Raw genomic sequence first — 21,688 nt, forward strand, 5'->3', positions numbered from 1 at the left:
AGCAGAAAAGACATATGAACTGTAGATTGTAATTCCTAGTTACTGCAAAGCACATACCCCTCTGCAGTACTTAGAGCCAAATAGCCTACCAGAATGAGGAATGCTGGACATAAATTTGCAGGAAGTTACTCATTTCTTCTCATGAAAATTAGTAACTTGCTTGAGTAACAGTTATTTAAGAGAAAGAAATAGAATTCCAACGTGGAGAGGAGCAGAAAGGAAAATGAGGGGAAAAAAGAAAGACATATCATCCAAATTGGAATTTGCTCTAAAAATAGCTTGTTAACAGCAGCTATTCAGCGTAACAGACAAAGACAAGATATAGAAACGATAAAATGAACACAAAGTGACAAATTGCAGCTAACGGAGACAACATGCAGAACTCTTAAGACCCGGATCAATAGGCCATAACAGGAGCCACTCAAGCCTAACCTTCAAGAGACTTAACTAGAACTTCAACTAGTGAGAAGAAAAATAAGATTATCATGGATCTTGTGGGAAAGAGCAAACTTACCATGGGACATTAGAGGGAGATTCTGAGACTATGTGAAACTTATTGTGGGATATTTATGAAAAAAAAAGCCAAAGGAAGGGAAAGGGGAAAACAAAGGTGAATGCAGTGGGAATAGGCATGATAAGATGCAGAAGGAATAGGATAAAACAGGACAGTCACAAGTAAACAAGCTCCTCGTCAGCATTCCTGTCCAGCCAGCTCCTGCACCCCATTTGTTCCATCTTCTTATTTACTAACTTCAAACTGTTTTCTGGGTGACCAAGGGTCTACTGTCCACATACTGGAGGGATCCATGTGAGTATGTGCATGTGGGTGGTTGGGTGTGAGGACACTCAGGATCTTCAAAAATACTAACAGATTTGCTTTATACACGTACTATATCAAGTATTTGGAATATACTTAATGTCTTAATTAAGATGAGGTTTGTGGGTTCTTTTTTTCTTTTTTGATTGGAAGAATTCCAGTTTGCAATATTCTGTCAATATTGTGGCCACGCTAGCATCTCTCTAAGATTCTTGCATCTGTATTTATTTTATTTTTTGACTATTTATGATATTCTTCTTGCCCAGACTGTACTTCAGGGATATTGAGTAGAAATGTATTTAATTATATGCCTAACTTTTAGCACACACATCCATTTCATACAAGAATAACATAAAGGCATTATTGAGCTTGGAAACTCCCTGAAAAATGTAACAAGGGCTAAATCTTAAAATATCAGCCACTCCTGGTAATAAAGTACATATATACACATATATATTAAAAAGTACCTGTGTCCTTTTAAAAAAAAAAATCCTATCAACACAGGCAGGTAGGGAACATATACAGAGAGCAGCAGTCCTGACTGTCCCTTAATATAGCTGAGCATTAACCTGAAGCTGTCCTACAGATGCAGAAAGCTTATCTTTTTTTCTATCTCTTTGATTTTCCTTCTAGTAAGAGGTTACAAATATTCTTATATGAGACAGTATTCCTGTTGGGGGGAAGGTCTTTAAAATCTAGAAGAAAATAATTCAGAATTATTTTCTGAATATTATTCTGGATAATTCAGAATTCAAATGCTATCATCTACTTAACAAGAATTACTTGTAATGTAGAATTAAAAAAACCCACAACTTTCATTTATTATTATAAACTACTATTCTTCAAAGAAGCACAGGGATTAAAATGAGTGTAACAGCTAAGAAAAGACAGCATCATGTTTAAATGTTAACACAAATAGATTCATCTAGAATTAAGTATTTACTGGAAGAATGTATATTATCTCATTTCAAGTCATAGAAAATTTAGCAGGTTGTTAATAGAAAAGGCCAATGGTTACAAATTTATTTAAGAACAACAACAAATTTCTAATATATTGGTAGCAAATAAATTGTTGGACAACAGGATATTCAAATAAATTATTTCTCCCCAATATAATGTGATCAGGACATAAAAGCAGCAACCTTATTTTAAAGTATATCTGAATTTTCAGTTATAAATTATTTTTAACAGTACAGGAAGATTCAAATAGTACTAAACATTAAACAGAATGGGAAGAGATTAGCTCATTTCAAAACAGTGAATATAAGTATCTTCTTTCTATACCTGTTTACTGTGACATGCAAAAGGTGCTTATCAAACACCTGAGATATTCTCATATTCTAATCTTAAGATGCAAAAAGCGTGGTAAACTGAGGTCTTCTAAGGACATTCATCTATGGTGGTAAAAATGTACTGGCTTCTTAGTGGACTACATCATTCTACACACTGGCCTTGTATTAGCAGGACACATTAATCCATTGTTTGATGTTCAAGCACCATCCTTGTCCAAAAGGAAACTGCTAAAAAGCAGTAAATGTTTATTTGTCACTCAGTCAACAAAAAAAGTCTATAGATTGATAAAAACACTTTCTTAATTTGTGACGTTTTATGTGATCACTAAATAACTGAGATGAATCTAAGCATTCGTTAACAGAAAAAGAGAGATCCCCTCTTCTGGTAGCAGCAGCGGCTGCTTGCAGTAGCGCTGTTCTGTGCTTCTACTTCTTGTCCACCTCCAACGAACTTTTAGTTAAAGTTCACAGAAAATCAATAGTTTCCACAAACTGGAGATCAAATTACTATTAATTTGGTACTTGGCAAAAAATACGATATGCTATTCCATCAAACAACAAGACATATCAGTCCAGTCACTATCATTATAACTAGAACTATGGGAAAATAATCCGGAAAAATGTCATTTCGAAATTAATGACAATGCTTTTGTCTTTTGCTGGGTAGTTTTAAGACAGCTACTGGATCTTGTCAGTTAAAAAAAAAAAAGAAAAAAAAAAAAAACTGTCAGTTATTTTTTAGTTATTTAAGTTTTTGTAGGTGGTGCTCCTGAAAAGCCTGTACACAAACAATCACATTCCCTTGTTCAGGAGAAACCAGCAGGAACTGATCCCAGGAAATGCAATAATAAAAAAAGATTTTTTAAAAAATTGCTCCATTAATAATGGCATTTATAAAGCACAGTTTCCTGAAGCTCTTTCCTGTGGATTATCTCATGTTTAATTATGTTGTTAAACTCATAAAGGCAGTAGCCTTTCCCACATCAGTGACACTTATTTAGAGTTCTCTTTCCAACTTGGTTTCTGTTTGTAGGCAACTTGATGAAAGTATTTCTTTGAAACATCTACCCTTGAAGCAAATTTTATCCCAAATTGGCCAGAAGGTTCAAAAATTAAAGGGAAAGCAAGAGTAAATTTGCATAAGCCTCACATCTCAGAGTAAAACTCCAGTTTACTAAAGAGTCAAATTTATTCGATTCATTTGTCAAATTACATAAATACTATCAATATCTTTTCTAAAATACAGAAGGAACATTGAGGAACGTAAACCTTATTTATGTGCTCCAGTTAAAAAATAAATAAATAAATAAATTGAAGATGTCTACACTACTAAGATAAAAATCATACAAATAGAAAAAGTGGTGAAAAAGTCATTTTATAGTTGCATTGACTACAAATCAAAATTTACAAGATTAAATGACTGGAAAAAAAGGACAGGAACTAGGGAAAAACTTTTTATTACTCTTTAAAAATAGGAAATTCAATATATTTTTATTTTCTGTATCCGAAGTTACTAATAGAATACCAAAATCTCCTAACTTATGCTGCTGATGACAATATCATAGAATCAGTAAGGTTGGAAGGGACCTCTGGAGAACATCTAGTCCAACCTCCCTGATCAGCAGGGTCACCTAGAGCATGTTAGACAGGGTTGCATCCAGGCAGGCCTTGAAGATCTCCAGAGAAGGAGACTCCACAACCTCTCTGGGCAACCTGTGCCAGTGCTCCGTCACTCTTACAGTGAATATATATTATTACAACAAGAACTAGTTTGCTTTCTTTGATAATCACAATTACCATTGACTGTATTTCAATTTTAGAAATAAAACTGTATAACAGCTATGACTTTGACATATCTTCATTGAAGATATGGCTTCTAAACAGTGAACTCCAAATTAAAAAAAAAAAAAAAAAAAACTCAGAGAAAGGTTGGAACTCATGTTTTTTTCCCCGCTAGTTTTTTCTCCTCAGAATATTCACATAAATTGTATTGGCAGGAAATGAAACATTATATTTTACTGTATTAATGCATTTCAAGCTCTTAATTCATTTGGGCAATATATAAGATATAATAAAAGAATGGAAATGCCCTGTCCCTTTGGAGAACTTCTAGGGCTGCTTCTCTAAGTGCTCTGGTGTGAAGCCTGCTGCCTCTGCTAAGTGCTCACTCTCCATTTCCAGAGATGTCCTCTGAGTATGACACAGTAAGAAAATCTCTGCCAGAGGGAATTGTTTGCAGGCCTCCTACATGGTCCAGGTCTCTGCTTGCACATATCTCCTGCAAACAACACAGGCAACCAAGGACATGAGGCTAATTGCAGCTAAATTAGGTGAGATGCTCAGATGTGGGGTGAGATGAAACAAGAATCCACAGCGGACCCAGCCAAAACCCATTTTGCCACCATCCTTCTAACATTTTGCTGCCAACTCTCTTCCCCTATTTTGACTTTAAAAGAGAAGCAGCATAGTGACATTTTGAAATGTCACTCAAATTATTACAGGAATATTGTATTTAATTAGGACACACACACAAAGAAGAAAATTGATAAACCATTCTTTGCTCAAAGAGAAAGTAATCCAGAAAAATCTTTTAATGAGAGACTAGCAAATTTCAAACCACATGACTAATACAATTGATGAATAAAAGACAACTTTTCTTTTTTTTAAGGTAAAAACCCATTAGAAAAGGGACTTCTGAGAGGGTTCGCAATCTAGTAAGAAAGGCATAATGAAACACAGCAGCTCGAAGCTGAATACAGAAAATTCAGATCAAAAATGAAAGATTCCATCTTTTAAATGGTGATCTTCAGCAAATTATGAGTCACAAAAGCAATTAAACTCATAATACAATTAATTCACTATGTGTAAAACAAAACTGGGTATCTAAATTCGTATTATCAACCAAAGCCTAATTGCTGGAACAGGAAGCAGCCTGTGACTTGCTCCCTCCTCGCAAAGTGTCCTTATTAACAGATTACAAAGACATGCTCCCTTTTGCTTGCTTTTTTCTGTGGTCCCATTAATTTTTTCCAATTGTTGTGCAGGAGCTTTATTTTAACAGAAGGAGCATGAAGAGTCCACAGCAAGCACAGCCTGTCTCATGGAAGAGGGAAGGGGAAATTCTAAACAACTGAAAATATTTTAGTCAATGCTATAACCAGAATAACCATCATAAGCACATCACTATGACTCTCTCAAGAAAAAAAAAAAATATATATATATATATATATATCTGTGTGTGTGTGTATATATATATATATACACATATATAGATATATATATAGATATATATAGATATATATCTTTGGGTTCAAAGAGGTCTACCAAAAGTTTTCATAGATTCAGATTCTAAATGGACGGAAGCATCAACCTACTCTGAATCTCTAAGAACTAAAGAGAGACGCAACATCAGAAACATGGTCAAGTTCTCATTATGTTTGTCTATGTCTAGTTCTTTCCTAATTCTTCAGTCAGAGTCTCTTGACAGTTCTGTTTTCCCTAAAAATCTCTCTGTTTGTGTTTCCTTATTCTAGCTGGCAAAGATGGATGGATTGCTCCTCATAAAAAAAGAGAAATTTAAAAAAATAAAACAAAAGATTAATGGAAAAATCTTTGTGTTCAGTAACAGAAATAATTTAATCGATGGAAGCAAGTAAATGTTGCCAGTTACAGTAGTTCCATTTAGTATTTTTGTGTATGTCACATAGTCAGTAGGTTTCTTTCTCCAAGTCAAAGCTCATATTATTTACTTTCAACATAAGAATACCTTCAAAAGTAACAAAAAACATTTAGAGTTAAAACACTCTGTAGGATATGACCATGTTTTTTGTCAAAATTCTATGCATTTCTTTTAAAGAATGTTCACTATATACTATGTTTTACCTATTAAAGAATTAGTTGATTATATGAGAATCAGATATTAAATAGTTTTGACAGCAGTGATTACTGAAAAACAAAAAAATATTTCATTAACTATGAAAAATGGTAGGATATAGGGAAAAAAACAAAGGGTATCACAGAATAAAAGATTATACATCTTATTTTCTTATAACTAATTTGTGCTTATTAAAAAATGTACTTTCTTACCTCTAAAAAACAAAAAGAGTATCTCTTGAACACAATATAAATCTATTTTAATTCATGAATATTATTCTGCTTAGTCTAAATAGGAAAAAGACAGCAAATCAAAGATAAACTAAATAACTGCCTTGTAGCTCCTGCTCACAAACTGAAACATATAGCCTTGACTTTGCAAATTCAAAGGCAAATTTATAAATTCTCAACAATCAACAGCATCTAGGTTTCAGATGGAATAAGAACCATAAAAGCCAAAAGAAAAACAAGGAGAAATGATCAGACAAAAGCAAATCAATTCTCTTTGTGTGTTTGAGAAAAAATCCAAACACTCTCTCCCTAGATCACATAAATCATTTTTGAAGAAAATGTCATGCAGCACAGAATTAAAAAAAAAAATCTATCTCATTTTTTTTTTAAAAAAAAAAACCTTTTTTTTGGCTTCTACATAGACACTTAGTATCATTTTCATGATAATGACAGATGTGGCCACTTCAAATAATCATATGCTCCTGATCATATGTGTAATGGTAGGAGTGTCCTCTATTCACAACTGTCCCTATACAAATCCCATCTCTTTAAATACATTTTAAAAGGTGTCTGGATTTTAGAGGCCATATGGGACAGCACAAGATAAAATGGTCCAGAAATACTGCAGAGCAATTCATCATCTTTTATATTCAGTGGAGGATGTATTATGCCACATATAAATTCAGAAAACCTACCAGCATGGGCAGTTACTTTGCAAAAGATCAATGATGAGACCTTGCAGATGTAACATTACAAATTTGAGTTGCTTCTAGTGGGTCCTCTGATAGGTCTTTCATCTTTGACCACTAATCTTCTAATACTAAGGAAGAGTTACATGCCTATGCTAGTAACAACTGACAAGATCAAATGAAGTGGAAAAGATGCTAGTAAGACATAGCCTGTTTTCGGCAAACATCATTGTACTACAAACACTGTGAATGCTTGTACCATCCAAGTTGGATGGAACTTCAAAATGAAGACATCTAACATTAAAGAACTTAAATAAGAATGTTTGTGGTGACAGTAAAAATATAAAACAACAGAAAGAACATTTTCAACAAGTGACTTTCTAAGAAAAAGAAGTTTTTTTCAGACTTGGCAAAGAAATAAAGCACTTCTAGAGGCTGTAAAAAGCCTGCTATTCATCACATGATTATGCATTTCTAGAAAAAGCCACTTGAAGTAGACTCTGAATGATAACAAACCAAAACAATCTGTCATAAAAACACAAGCATGCAGACTAGATGCATTCATTTAAGGAAATAAAAACTAACAAAATTAAATTGGGCAGCCAGAAAGTAAGGCCCACTGGCTCCCAAATATCAAGAAATACAAGTCACTTGTTATTATCTCTTCAGACAAAAGGGGAGAAAAAAGACAGAAACATTTAAAAGACATTTTTCACCCAAATAATAATGGAAAGACAGAATAGTTGGTTGGAAGGGACCTCGGGAGATTATCCAGAGGACTAACCTTGCCTGCCCCCCAAAAAATCATCAAAATATTTTCTAAACTCTTTATGAATGCTATTAATGCTTCTTTAGCATTCAAAGAATGCTAAAGAAATAAAACTGCATTAAAAAAGAGCACCAAAAAAATCTGTATATCATGCTAGGACATATGTTAAGACTATTGGCAACTTAAAGTATGTAACTTTTACAAAGTTTTTCCAGAAGCATCTTTTTCTTACGATGTTTATGATAATTTTTTGATTTTGGTTAAAAGCGGAAATGTATACAAAAGCAAAGATTATGTTCATTATTTGAACATACTTTTATAGAATTGTATCAGCTAATGCAGAACATTTATGTATTTGAAAGATGATGTGCTAAATTCCTGAAACCAGCAAAACCTCATGATATAAATATTCTATCTACAGTTATCTGAATTTAACAAAAAGGAGCTATAAAGTGGTGGCTACATAAACTGTAAAAAAACATACATAGAATTTTTTTTCCTACTTTTTATAAACTATTTTAGTAAGATCTAGACCCAACAAGAATACAAAACACTATCTAAAGAGAGACAGTTTCAGCAATCATATAGTATTTACTATCCAAAGACCTATAAGCTATCATATTTTCTAAGCAAATGTATTTCTGTTAATAGACCCAAGCACATCATTAAAATGTTTCATGAACTCTAGAAGGGCTCCGAGTGCATCTAATTCTGCCAGCAGTAGCAAGACACCTGGCTTTGCCAGCTGCTCCACTGGCTCCTGGGCCCAACTGCTGTTGCAGTTTGTTCTGTTTTTTGTTGCAGGGTTTTTTTTTTGTTTTGTTTTTTGATTTTTTTTTTTTTTTCTTTTTCTTCTTTTGCTGTCACTTCCTCTTTCTTAGTTGAGGGCATTCCCTGTGCTCAGTTGGTTAGAGCATGGTGCTGCTAATGCCCAGGTCGTGGGTTCAATCCCCATATCGGGCTATGCTGAGGGTTGGACTAGAAGATCTCCAAAAGTTCCTTCCAACCTTACCATTCTATGATCCCATACAGCTTCAGAAACTCAACTTCTAGATGGCTTTGTTTCTTCCCACCTAAGCATGCTGACTTTTAGTTGCAAGAAATACTCGAGTGTATTAACACAAAATGCTCTGCATGAGGAGGTAGAAACTGTAAATGGGCATCTTCAGAGGTTGGAACAATCTCACAAAAATAATTCATAAAAAAATATACCATGTATTTAATGAGAAGTATACTAGTATTTCCCACAGAAAAGTGTTTTTTTCATGCACTGATGCAGTCTATGCAACTTCATCTTTCTATTTCTGATTTAATAATGAATCCCTCAAATACATGTAGACAAATGTACTGTGACAGCAAGAAAAGGCACATTCTGTAATATAAATAAGCTACAAACAGAAATAACGCTGTCAAGAAAAGATCTCATTCTACCTACCAGAGTGGTGATTATGATTTATTTATATATCAGGTGCAGATACCTGCTGACATTACAGCTATTTGTACTTTTTTACAGCAAAAAAATCAAGCAGAGGAACATTTCAGAAATTTGCATCCATGCTAAATGGAAAAGCCAATTCGCATATGAATCTATTCTCTCCTTCAGTGCACATGCAACCTTATTAACATTAATTAGAACTGTATATAAACCTTAGAGAAAAATTACTTCTATCTGCAAATTGTAAAAATTTCTTATAAATTGAAACCTACACAGTCTTGGCCACAGCAATTAAGGATTAGGCAGTGACGATCTTTTCTGAAGAGACTAGATGCACACTCTTTTCATTTAAGTGTCGTTTTTGTCTTTCAAATATGTTTTGCATTTGAAAAACTGCAAAAGCCTAGGAAAAGCTTCATTACTTCAGATGCTCTTATTCTTTTAATATGTTTCTAGTAATGTTTTACATTACTAGTGCCAGAATAAGAGTAGTTAAAGAGAACTAACCACCATTTAATTTGGGTCACATTTCTAGCAAAAGAGAATCCATCCTGTTTGATTTATTAAAAAAAATATAGCAATCAAGCTTTTTGCTTTCTAACTCAACGCTCTCTTTCTGGTACACCATCAGAATTCTTCTAACGTAAATTTGGGAGACTGCATCAACCGACCAATTTAGCTACTACCAAGTACATTTTGTCATCGATATTTAACTGCTCTCTAACATTTTAAACCTTTTATCACAGCTATTATCTCCCTTTTCCTCAATTCCTGCAATTTCCTGTATGCCTTTAACAGCTAGTATGAAAGTGTTACTTGTTTGTTTTACCGATAAGCCCAAAACCTTAATATTGTTTTTTTTTTCCAAAGCTCAAAAAACTACTGTCAAGTTCAACTTAGACACTATATATATACATATATATATCAATACACACACACTTTATACAACCTATAAACTTTTAAAAGTCTGCACTTCGGTTGGGTAAATTAATGCTTCACAAATTCACTCTTTTCTTCCCACAATTAACCTCTGTCTGATTTAAATCAAGTATCCAGTAAAAGCCCTTGTTTAAGCACAAATTACCTTCCTTGTATTCCTTATTCTACAGTTACTTGCCCTTCATTATAGCCTCTGCAAATTCCCATATACCACACCATATATTTTCAAAGGTCACACCTTGCAGGAGAATACTAGAATTATCGGTGAAAGGTGGCAATGTGTCCCTTCTAAAAAGATAATTTATCAAATTCTAGGCTCTCCCAAATCTATGGTGTAAGAAACCATATAGTCACATATAAAAGTCTCAACAGCAGTCAACAATAAGTTAGTTTGATCAGTCCTGAAGGTTAAATTTCCCCCAAAAGTCAATATGTATTCTTTTATCTTGGCAACAGTCCATCTTAATTTTATCATATTCCATCTTTGAGGGACAAAAGTGACTGAAAATTTCCTCACATTTTTAGCAGTCTTTAATCAATGAGATGCTGTTGATTGCATGCCCTTCTTTTCAGTTGCTGATAGAAAATTTTTTGCACACAGATTGGCTTCCTACACAGTAAACTGCACCTAATATAGCTCCAAATTAACAAATATGAAAAGGCAGTATAGGAAGACTATGAAATCATGAAAAGTCATATTAAGTCAGTCGCTAAACTAAGACAAACGAGTCAAAGTAATAAACATCTCTATCAATTTATACAAATCTATATATGCACGTGAATCTGAATTTATCAATAACAGAATATCTAGTTTTCATCTTGCTGCCCATTCACTTAGCTTAAGTGCTTAAAGCTAACCAAAGATGATAAATGATATATTGCTAATTTGAAGTCATACTATTGTTTTCAGATATGAATACATTCTTTCTTTTCCTCAGTTTTTCAATAACCTAAAGCAAAATCCTGAACACGAACTCGATGTACTAACTCCTGCTGAGGTGAAAAGATGTGCTCTGAAACTTTTACCAGATTTTTAGTCCATGGAAATATTATGTTTAGCTTATGACTACTTAAAAAAAAAAAAAAAAAAAAATCAATCCCATATCCAGTGAGAATACACAAAACAAGTAAAGACTCATTAACAGTCAAAAGAATATTTTATAATTTAAATTGAAATTCTTATATATAAATTCAGAGATTTCTTGGGTGCATTAATTTCTTAGAGAACTGCAAAATATCAAATGGTTCATACAAGTTATTAGTATAATGCTACTTTTCATCCTTTTATGAAAGACTTGTTTTCTTAGGGAAAAAAATATCAATGTGAAGTTTTGCAAGGGAGTTAAGTTAACATAAGAAGATATTTTCATTTCATAGCCACTGAAACACCTTCAAGACCATACCCAAAACAACAAAGGATTCTCAACTTATTGCTCAGCTTATTTAGAGTTTTACTTTAATATTATAGCAGTCTTTAGAGACAGACATGTTGATCTATAAACTACGTCCTTATATAGCCACTGAAGAAAGGACTAAAGACATTAAAAAAAAAAAATCTTTCATGTTAAATCTTTTGAATTATTAGACTTCCCTCTTTCTAAGATCCTGCATTCCTCAGGCTCTATGGTCATTAAAAAGACAAACCATGAGAAAATGGTCATTTAATATTTTAGAGGAAAAAAAAATCCTTTGTCAGATTGAGGGAATTGAAAAACAATTCAACTTTATATCATTACTAAATTCTTAATTGAGCACCAGACAGAATGTAGTATTTATAAACTGAGAAAGGAGGATTGGCGTTTTGTTTTTGGTTTTTTTTTTTAATTACTTCTTAACAACAAGAAAACCCATTAAAGCCAAAGATTGCCTTTAAGTAATTAGATTAGTAAGCAAAGATTTATCTCACCTAATTTCAAAACAAATGAATTTTAGACATCTAAACCTGAAACAACACCCTAAGCTCTTCTGCAGTCAAATGAGAAATACAGACCATCACAGTGCAATTTATTTGACTTTTCTTCAGAAGAGACGAAAAGCTCGTTAGTCCTCATTTCTTACTGCTGACTGTGATGAAACTTCTAATGGTCATTTTTATATGACAAATTAGGACAAAGAATTCCACCAATACTGTCCAATATTGGCTCCAGATACATTAATTTCAATAACTTACCCTCTACTGTTAAAGTACCCATTTTGGATTCTAAGAAATCAAACAATGTGCTTGGTGCAGATGGTCTGGCATTCCCTAGCTCTTCTTCATCCTCAGGTCTTATTCGGCCTCGGCCCTTTCCTTTACCTGTAAGCATCAAAGTGATTTGGGGATGAGGGATGAATAAAAACAAGCAAGTGTTCACATTTCTTTTTAATATACTTAGTTTATAACATGTTTGTATTTCCTACCTTAAAAAATTCAGTCAAATACAAAATAAATCTAGATATTTTCCTGTTAATTTGTGACTTAAAATAAAAAAAAAAAAATCTCATCATTCAGAAATGATGAGAATATAATATACAGAGATCTTTTCCAAGTATTTGCTCTCAGGTTTGCAATGCATTATAACTTGTGAGGAAAAAAATATGCAGATATGCTCTTATGTAGCTACATTAGCAATCCACCATACACATATTCCTTTGCTCACGAACATTTTGTTCTAAAGTACTTCTTTGCAAGCTATACCTCTAGGTGGTGGTCCCTGAATGGGTTTCTGTTTACTGTTGTTCAGAAGAAAATTTAACGCTGCCTCTAGGCTGTTACTGTTATCCATAAGCGCCTGCCTTGCTGCTTCTTTGCTGAAACCCATCTCTGTTATGTGTTTTAGAGCCTTTTCATCAACCTGAAACAAAAGATGTACACAGATCTTACCATAAGCTACAACAGAGACTATAAAACCAACAGATTTGTAATTGTACATTAATATTTAATTAAAACGCTAATTCATATTTCATTGATGATATTATTTCAATCATTTATACAATCTTTACAAATAAGCTCTCTTAGGTCTAAAAAATTGGCTAGCAGAGATCTTCAGTTTTAATAGTAAGTGGTTTCAAACAGAAATTCCTCTAGTCTACCTCTTCTGTCACTGCATAATGTCTGACAGACAGTAATACACTTTCTCTCAGATGAAAAATAAAAGCATCTTTTAAAGCAGTGCTAAATAAAAACCAGCACTTTTGTTCCTGTTTGAACCCTTTCACAGCTCTTACAAACAACACAAAACCCAGTTATGTATTTCTTAAAATACAGAGAACATGTATTCACTATTCTGTAAAAGAAAACCACAGAATACAAACAACTTTATTCTTCAGAAATACAGGTTTTCTTACTCCTAGTTGTACAGAATATGGTGACAGACAAGTAAAGTAGAAATCACAGAGCATTAATTGTAGAAAATAATCTTATATCTACACTGTACTTAAAGGACTCAGCTGCTCACTTTTTTGTTGCAGACAGACCTACATGCACTGAACATAAAGTGAGAAGGGGAGAGGAAAAAAAAAAAAAGTCCCCCACACAACCAAACTGAAGTCAGTTATCTATCCACTGCAATAGCTGTAACCAAATACATCCTTAACTGGAGTCCTATAATGAATCCACCATGTAGTCAACATGTGCCAAAATAACAGTACAGTGGTCATAAAACTCAAAAAACTCGCTCTAAGACATGCAACTCATTCTTTCTCTCACTGCTTAAAATAATTTAAATTATTTATATCTAATATACATTTTTGTTCTATAAAAAAAAAACTGTCAAAGGCATAACATTTATCCCCACCTTCCCCGCTGCCCTAGTTTTATGATGCATTCCTCATTTTCTCCTGATGTTTGATATGTTCATTTTTAGTTCAAGATAGACTATGTGCTCTGGAACAACAGATTTATGCAGGTTTCCTTTGGAGTAGAGAACCAAAATCAGAGCCTGTGGTTGCAATCTCAATGCAGACACTTTAGTAAGCCAGATGTAAGAATCCAAATAACTTTCAAAACCATAGTTAGCTATCCAAAATCATTGTTATGTGCAAGATATAATGTTGTAGGGTTTGAATAAAACTTCTACATGCTTGGTTGAGTTAACTTCAACTAACCCTTCTTCATTCCCAAACTCATCAACAACATTCTTGGATCAAATGTGCACAGACTAAATAAATAAAGGAACGGCAACTACTAAGGTCTTCAAGAACCAGTGGAGCAGAAAGATCATGTAAAAGTCTGCAGGGAATAGTCATCCCACTTAGGTTTACTTTCAATTGCATAAATCTTTTTTTTTGGAGGGTTTTTTTCTGTTTTGTTTGTTTCTGTTAAATCACAAAATATAATGGATCCTCTTCCTGGCCCTTCTCCTAGATTCTGCTGCATGACAAAGAGGATTCAATGAAGGGGATGCTGATCTGCCAGCTGCTACTTCCTCAGCTTATCTGTTTCACTCTTCTCCTTCTTGAAGGTATAGTAGTGTTTTGAACAAGAAGAAAAATTATAGCTTACACTATTGCTGCACCACCTCCTTTCAGTGGTGAAAATTCACCAACTTCTCTATCTGTAGATGCACATGACAGCTACGTTCATCAAGGACTGGCAGGAAATGAAGATTCACACATATAGTACCTTTGCTCTGTGCTGTGGAGATATAATCTTGGGGAGGTCACAATTTGAGACCCAAGGGAGAGGCAATCTCTCAAATACAAAGACTGAAAAAGAAGGTAATATCTGAAGCCTCTGTGGATGTTAAAATCTTTCCCTCAGCTTTATTTATACAGCACATCTCTTGCTAGTTCTCAGATATCAAATCGGGGGGGGGAATGGAGAACTAGACTTGTAGGACATACACTAGAACTTTAGCGAGCAGGATGACTGAGCTAAGTAATCTAATGTCTATCTATAAAGGAACAGGAGAAACTACTTCTTCGTTTCTTATTTTGTTTGTGAAGATATAGTGCTTAAGGTTTCCCTGAAGGTAACACATCAATTGGATTTAAAAACTTTTTACTCTTTAAATGTATACATACATACAATTCAACAATCAAACCAACTTGATATTACAATTCCGAGAGACAAAACAAATTTATTATCCATTATCTTAAGATCTAAAATGATTACACAAAACTGAAAGGGAGTTTCTAGAGTTACTGGGTTCAAATTTGTTTCTTGTAAAAAGCACCTAGAAACGTTAAATGACTTAAAGTTTCATTAAGCTGGAAATTATTGTTATTTCACAGTGCAGTGTCTTACAATTTTCTCACAAGTCATAGAAAAAAAAAAAATTTAAACAAGTTTTAGACATTGTTTTAAATTATTTTTTTTTTTTTTTTTTTTTTAAGTCTATTTAAGTAGACATATTGTTCTCAAGAATGACATTTATCACTGGTCTTACACTGGGCATAGCAATGATTAAATGACCTCCTGACATTCTTTAAACCCTTTTTTCTACAATTTTGTATTTGGTATTTCTGAGCACAGTGCTGGAAGCAGCCATCTTGTTGAAAAGAGATGGCACTCACAATACAAATAAAATTAAAACAGGCAGATACTGCTCCAAAATGTCTTTTATTGTGCTTGTTAAATCTTTGGTAAAAGTAAATAAGCTGGAAAATATTCAAGAGTAAGTAACCAATATTTATAATGAAAAGTTTGATAATACTGAGTTACCACAGTGTTGTGACACCTCTTTCAGTTTCCTTTCATCACTCAAATCAGAATCATTAATGGTTACTGCGTATTTGGAAATCTCTCTCCTGAGTTTCTCAATTACAAACACAACCTTCATCCTGAACTTTTAGATTGCTGAAGCAAGCAAAACAGAAGTTTCAAGGACTGTTCATCTTATATTTACTTAGTTCAATGAGGTGATCCCTCGTGAGGTGATTCTTACTAAATATAAAGTTATGAAATAGATTTAAATGTGATGTTTTAGATTAAGAAGCATAGTTCAGATTCTCCAATTGTAACAGTCAGCTTATTGAAAACAAAATATTGTTTGTGACCATGTCAGCATGACACTCCAAAGCTACAGCAGAAGTATTTTTACTTTGAAAGTTTAAATATCAGAAGCAGCACGTAGCTTTCTCAGTGTCAAAGGAATGGTTTAAAACAGATTTTTGTAAATGAATACTAAATTAACATGGAAGAAAAGCTACATTAAAATGTTACTGGGCATGCTGAAATTGAAAAAAAGAGTTTTCTTGCCTAAAACAAGTTAACCTATGTTAATATGCAACATTCACTTAAATGAAAAAAATAAGACTAAACTATAGTGAACTATACCACCTATACTACTACTTTCCTTTGTGAGGACATTGTTTTAATTTTTACTGGATAAGAACATATTCAAGCTTTACAAAAACATGCTGAACCTCGGCTATCTCAAGCAAGGTACAAAACCACCCTAAGCATTCTAAACAGACTTTAAAGTAAATTGAAAGGAAAGCCTCATTCTTCAGGGTTTTGTTAGTTTTTTTTTTTTTTTTTTTTTTTTTTTTTTTTTTTTTTTTTTTTTTAATAGTACACATGTTCAAGGTTATGCTTAAGTCTTCAACCTTACCAGTTCTCGGTAGACACCTTCATTTTTTCCCTCAGGTTTTGTTGTCTTCTCTTTCTGGAACAGTTCCCTATTTCGATTCCCTCCAGCACTCACACTGAGATTACTTCTGCTACTACCACCACCTCCTCCAAATGTCTTGGTCTTTAGATAAGCACAAAAATAACATTTCAGTAAACAACACTTAGGAAAAAAAGCCTTAATATTTAGCTACCACACAAAGTGCAGTAAACTTGATGCAGCTCTATTTTTTATGATTATGCTTAATATCTACAAATAAAGTGCAAATTTACACACACAAAAAAAGATTAATTTATTTGGTGAACTTTATTTTCCCCTATGTCCAGATTAGGCTGTAAAAAGGGTTCTAGTTTTCATGACTTAACAAATCACAACAGTAAGCTAAAATGGAAAACTGAGAGAGGCCATAAAAAAAAAAATGCATTAGAACAAAATTTCCTAGCTATCCTATAACTAGCTTCTGTCTATAGGACAGAACTCCGGGAATCATGGGTTTTTGAGAATTGAAAAAGCAGATTGAAATTAATAATCTGTATTTATTACTCTCATTAGTTTAATAGAGCTATCAAAATCATATCTATAATAAAACATTTTATGACACAGCTATATGTTCAACACATTAGCTGCATTCCAATAAGAACACACTCATCAATCCAGAAAGAATCCACTGTTTGTGATTCATCTTTCTAAGGAGGTATAAAAGGAGACATACATCAGAAAGTATTTTTGATTTAAGATAAAAGTACTTAAAATAACAATAAAAGATCAAACACAGTTAGTGAAGTGTTGCAGTGCATGTACTCTAACCTCCTTGCTCTTTGCTACTTCTGCGATGGCAGCTGTTCTCTGCTTCTCAAATTCGTCATTGTCAGTTACAGGTTTTGTAGTATTTGTCACTTGCAAAGTCTTTCTGCGATCAAGCTCTCTGCTATCCACTTGTACACGAGACACGCATTTCTGGTAGTACAAAAAAAGGTTTTAATTAACTCTTCTGTCTACTCTCATTTGCAAAAAAAATAAAGCATTATTCTATCAGAGTAGCACAACTTTAGAAAAATACTGTGATAACACAAACTTACACACAGGAGATTTAGTTATCTGTGTTGACAGTAAACATCTCTGGTCCATAAGAGAGGCCAAAGAATGACATTTACATTTTCAGCTTAGCTCATGATGTGGCTAACACTATTTTTGTAAACATCTTTGTTATAGAAGAAGGGAAGAGGTTGGTGCCTGCAAGATATGGTAGGCAGAATCAAAGGCCTCCCATACCAAATAAAATTGAAGTGCGAACTTGAGTAAAAAATATCAGATATGAATTAGTTCAATAAAGTGACCCAACTACGGCTTTTTTTTTTTTTTTTTTATGACTAATAGCAGTGATTTCCCTGAATGCTGTGACTGTTCAAAGATCAAACTGTTTGGATTCAGGTCACCATGACTGAAGGTGCTTTGGTAGCCTCCAGGCAAATGGAACTAGAGCCCCTAGATATCACAACCCAGGCTATTTCATGAAATGTTGTGCCTTCAACTTATATGCCATGCTTCAATGACAGAGAAGTTCACCATACCTGCCCAAAAGGCACAAAAGGGGGAGGACCGCCTTCCGTTCCAATGTTACTCCTATTGTGTTTTGCTAAACTCTGTAAAAGAAAACTGTTGATTAATAAATTGCAAATGAAAACTAGATTATCTGGCAACAGTCTCTATTTCAGAACATCGATGAAACTTGCCAAATAAATATTTTAAGCAGGAAAAAAAAAAAGTATGACACCCCTTTAATCAAATATTTGTCTTAAGTGAAAGTGAGTATCTATGGTCCTTCAGTGTCAGATAAGAACTGTAAAATATCAGCCATTTTAACACAGGAATCATTTGTCAGTCAGCAGTAACCTGTACTTAAGAGAAATGGGCAACATGCAGCTATTATTAATAAATTCTTCAGTTTCTGAAGCAATAATTAAACATTGTCTATAATCAACCAGAACAACAACCCATACATAAATGAAATTGTCAAAAATACAAATCAGTACCGACAAGGCTCTGAAGCATTGATTACCTGATCTGACTTTCAAAGGATAAAAAGATAAAATAACCTAATTGAGTAGAGAATGCTTGCTGGAAATTATTATTTTTATTCCAGGATCACTTAACAGCAACAGTGTTCAGAAACTGAAAAATATGTACAATAGCCTACCTTTTAACTCTCAAAAATAATTAAAATACTATACACAATTTAAAAGTTAGACTGCAAATTTCAGCAAGGGAACACTGAATGGCATCCTCTACTTCAGAATCGTTAATTTATGATTATGAATTTTCTTTTCTGTTTTTAGACTTTTTTTTTTTTAACTCATAAAGCTGAAACATTTGGAAATCAACTCTTTCACTAAGAATTTCAGTACTGTTCTTTAAGCGTGACTTAGTCTTAAGACTTATCTCCTGGTAAAGATGCCTATGCTTAGGTGTTCAAATTCTTATTATAGTCAATAAAAATCTAGAGTCATACAATTAAGTCAACATAAATTATTTAGCCAAATGCCATAGTAAAAGTTTATTTTTCAATATAAGTTATAGCTCCTATTTGGACTTCATTGTCTTATTTCACAGTTGTGCAGTTACACACAGGCCTTTCCATAACTGCACCTGAATTATTATAATTAAATTATTACTAACTCGATCCACAAAAAGGACTCTACAAGGCACTGGGGACTACAGAGAGTAAGTCTGATTTCCAACCCTGTTAAGATGATAGCTTTTATAACAGAGCATAAAACCAACAGACACATGGAGAAACACAGTCCATCAGAAAAGAGCCAACTCAGATTCTGTAGAGGAAAGTCCTATCTCACTAACAAATCGAGTTACGTGATGCTGGAGTTTTGCTTGCTTGTTTTAAAGATTTTCAAGTAGTCTTTGGCAGAATTCCACATAGATTATTAGAGAAAATAGAAGTTGTCATGGAATTGTAGGAGAGGGTTTTTTCCAGACTGAGAATGAGTTAACATATAGGAAATAATGAATAGGGCTTAACACTTCCAGACAGATAAGAACTAGCAGTAAGGTGTCTCAAGAGATCACTGCCTAAGACAGCTGGGTTCAACATCTTCAATAACTTGGACAAGAGCGTAAACAGGGACACCAACAAGTCTACAGATGATACTAAGCTCTTTCAGGGGAGTCAAATGTTGTGCAAAGATTGAAGATCTCCTCACAAGAGCGAATAAGACAACAACAAGAGATAGCCAACAAGCTTCACTGAAGATAAACGGAAGATACTATAGGCCAGTCAGCCTCACCTCCCTCCCTGAAAAGGTGATGGAACAGCTCATTCTGGGTGTCATCTCCAGACACATGGAGGAAAAGAAGGTGATCAAGAGTAGTCAGCATGGATTCACCAAGGGGAAATCCTACTTAACCAACCTGATAGCCTTCTGTGATGGAATGACTGGCTGGGTAGATGAGGGGAGAGCAGTGAATGTTGTGTACCTTGACTTCAGCAAGGCTTTTGACACTGTCTCCCATAACATCCTCCTAGAGAAGCTCAGGAAGTGTGGGTTAGAGGAGTGGACAGTGAGGTGGATTGAGAACTGGCTGAAAGGCAGAGCTCAGAGGGTCGTCTTCAGTGGTGCAGAGTCTAGCTGGAGGCCTGTGGTTAGTGGTGTCCCACAGGGCTCAGTACTGGGTCCCATCCTCTTCAACTTTTTCATCAATGACCTGCATGAGGGGACAGAGTGCCTCCGCAGCAAGTTTGCCGATGATACCAAGCTGAGAGGAGTGGCTGACACACCAGAGGGCTGTGCTGCCATTCAGAGAGACCTGGACAGGCTGGGGAGGTGGGCGGAGAGGAACCTCCTGAGGTTCAACAAGGGCAAGTGCAGGGTCCCGCACCTAGGGAAAAATAATCCCATGCATCAGTATAAGCTGGGGGCTGACCTTTTAGAGAGCAGCTCTGAAGAGAAGGACCTGGGAGTGCTGGTGGATGACAAGTTGACCATGGGCCAGCAATGTGCCCTTGTGGCCAAGAAAGTCAATGGTCTCCTGGGGTGCTTTGGGAAGAGTGTTACCAGCAGGTGGAGGGTGGTGATCCTGCCCCTCTACTCAGCCCTGGTGAGGCCTCATCTCGAGTACTGTGTCCAGTTCTGGGCTCCCCAGGACGAGAGAGATATGGAGCTACTGGAGAGAGTCCAGTGTAGGGCTACAAAGATGATCAGTGGGCTGGAGCACCTGCCCTATGAGTAACGGCTGCGAGAGCTGGGCCTCTTCAGCCTGGGGAAGAGAAGACTGAGGGGGGATCTGATCAATGTGTACAAGTACCTGAAGGGAGGGTGTCAAGGGGATGGGGACAAACTCTTTTCAGTTGTCCCGTGTGACAGGACAAGAGGCAATGGGCAGAAATTGAAACATAGGAAGTTCCACCTGACAATAAGGAAAATCTTCTTTCCTATGAGAGTCACAATGCACTGGCACAGGTTGCCCAGAGAGGTTGTGGAGTCTCCTTCTCTGGAGATCTTCAAGGCCTGCCTGGATACAATCCTGTCTACCATGCTGTAGGTGACCCTGCTGATCAGGGAGGTTGGACTAGATGATCTCCAGAGGTCTCTTCCAACCTTACTGATTCTATGATAAGTCATACAGGGAAAAATAAAGCAGATGGAACAGCTGCCCTATTAGAAGGCTTAAAAATCTGGGCCACTTGAGCAAGAAGAAGGCTTTGAAGAGTACAGAAAGGAAGAATATGATCAAAATTTGCAGAACTGTGAAGGCAATAGAGCAAATGCAGACTACTTAGTTATTTACCAAATTCTGCAATACTAGAACAAGTGGACACTCATCTAAACTAGCAGCAGATTGGGTTACACAGCACACAGTGAGTTTCTGGCACTTGTTGCCACAGGAGGTTGTGAAGGCAAATAGTTTTAGCAGCTTTAAAATAGGGAATCAAATTCATGAACTTATCTACAGTTACTGAAAAGACTATTGTTTATAGAAATTTTTTAAATCCTTAGCCAGAATTAGGTCATCAGAAAGCCAAGCCTGACAACAATGTATTTTCAAATAATATAAGTTACTAGTCATCAGCGATGTA

General features: G+C 34.8%; 1 protein-coding gene across 2 annotated transcripts in view; it reads right to left on the reverse strand.

Moving 5' to 3' along the window:
• The window catches only part of TDRD3 (tudor domain containing 3), a 114,478-nt gene that overhangs the window by 26,982 nt on the left and 65,808 nt on the right, over positions 1–21,688 (reverse strand). For both annotated transcript variants that reach the window (XM_062566921.1, XM_062566922.1), the window contains 5 exons: positions 18,171–18,242; positions 17,407–17,556; positions 16,582–16,722; positions 12,723–12,879; positions 12,216–12,341 (listed from right to left, as the gene is read on the reverse strand). In XM_062566921.1, the coding sequence (XP_062422905.1) occupies positions 12,216–12,341; positions 12,723–12,879; positions 16,582–16,722; positions 17,407–17,556; positions 18,171–18,242 (646 nt within the window). The remainder of the gene's footprint in view (positions 1–12,215; positions 12,342–12,722; positions 12,880–16,581; positions 16,723–17,406; positions 17,557–18,170; positions 18,243–21,688) is intronic.

This window comes from Rhea pennata, chromosome 1, assembly GCF_028389875.1.
Source record: "Rhea pennata isolate bPtePen1 chromosome 1, bPtePen1.pri, whole genome shotgun sequence".
Classification (NCBI taxonomy): Eukaryota; Metazoa; Chordata; class Aves; order Rheiformes; family Rheidae; genus Rhea; species Rhea pennata.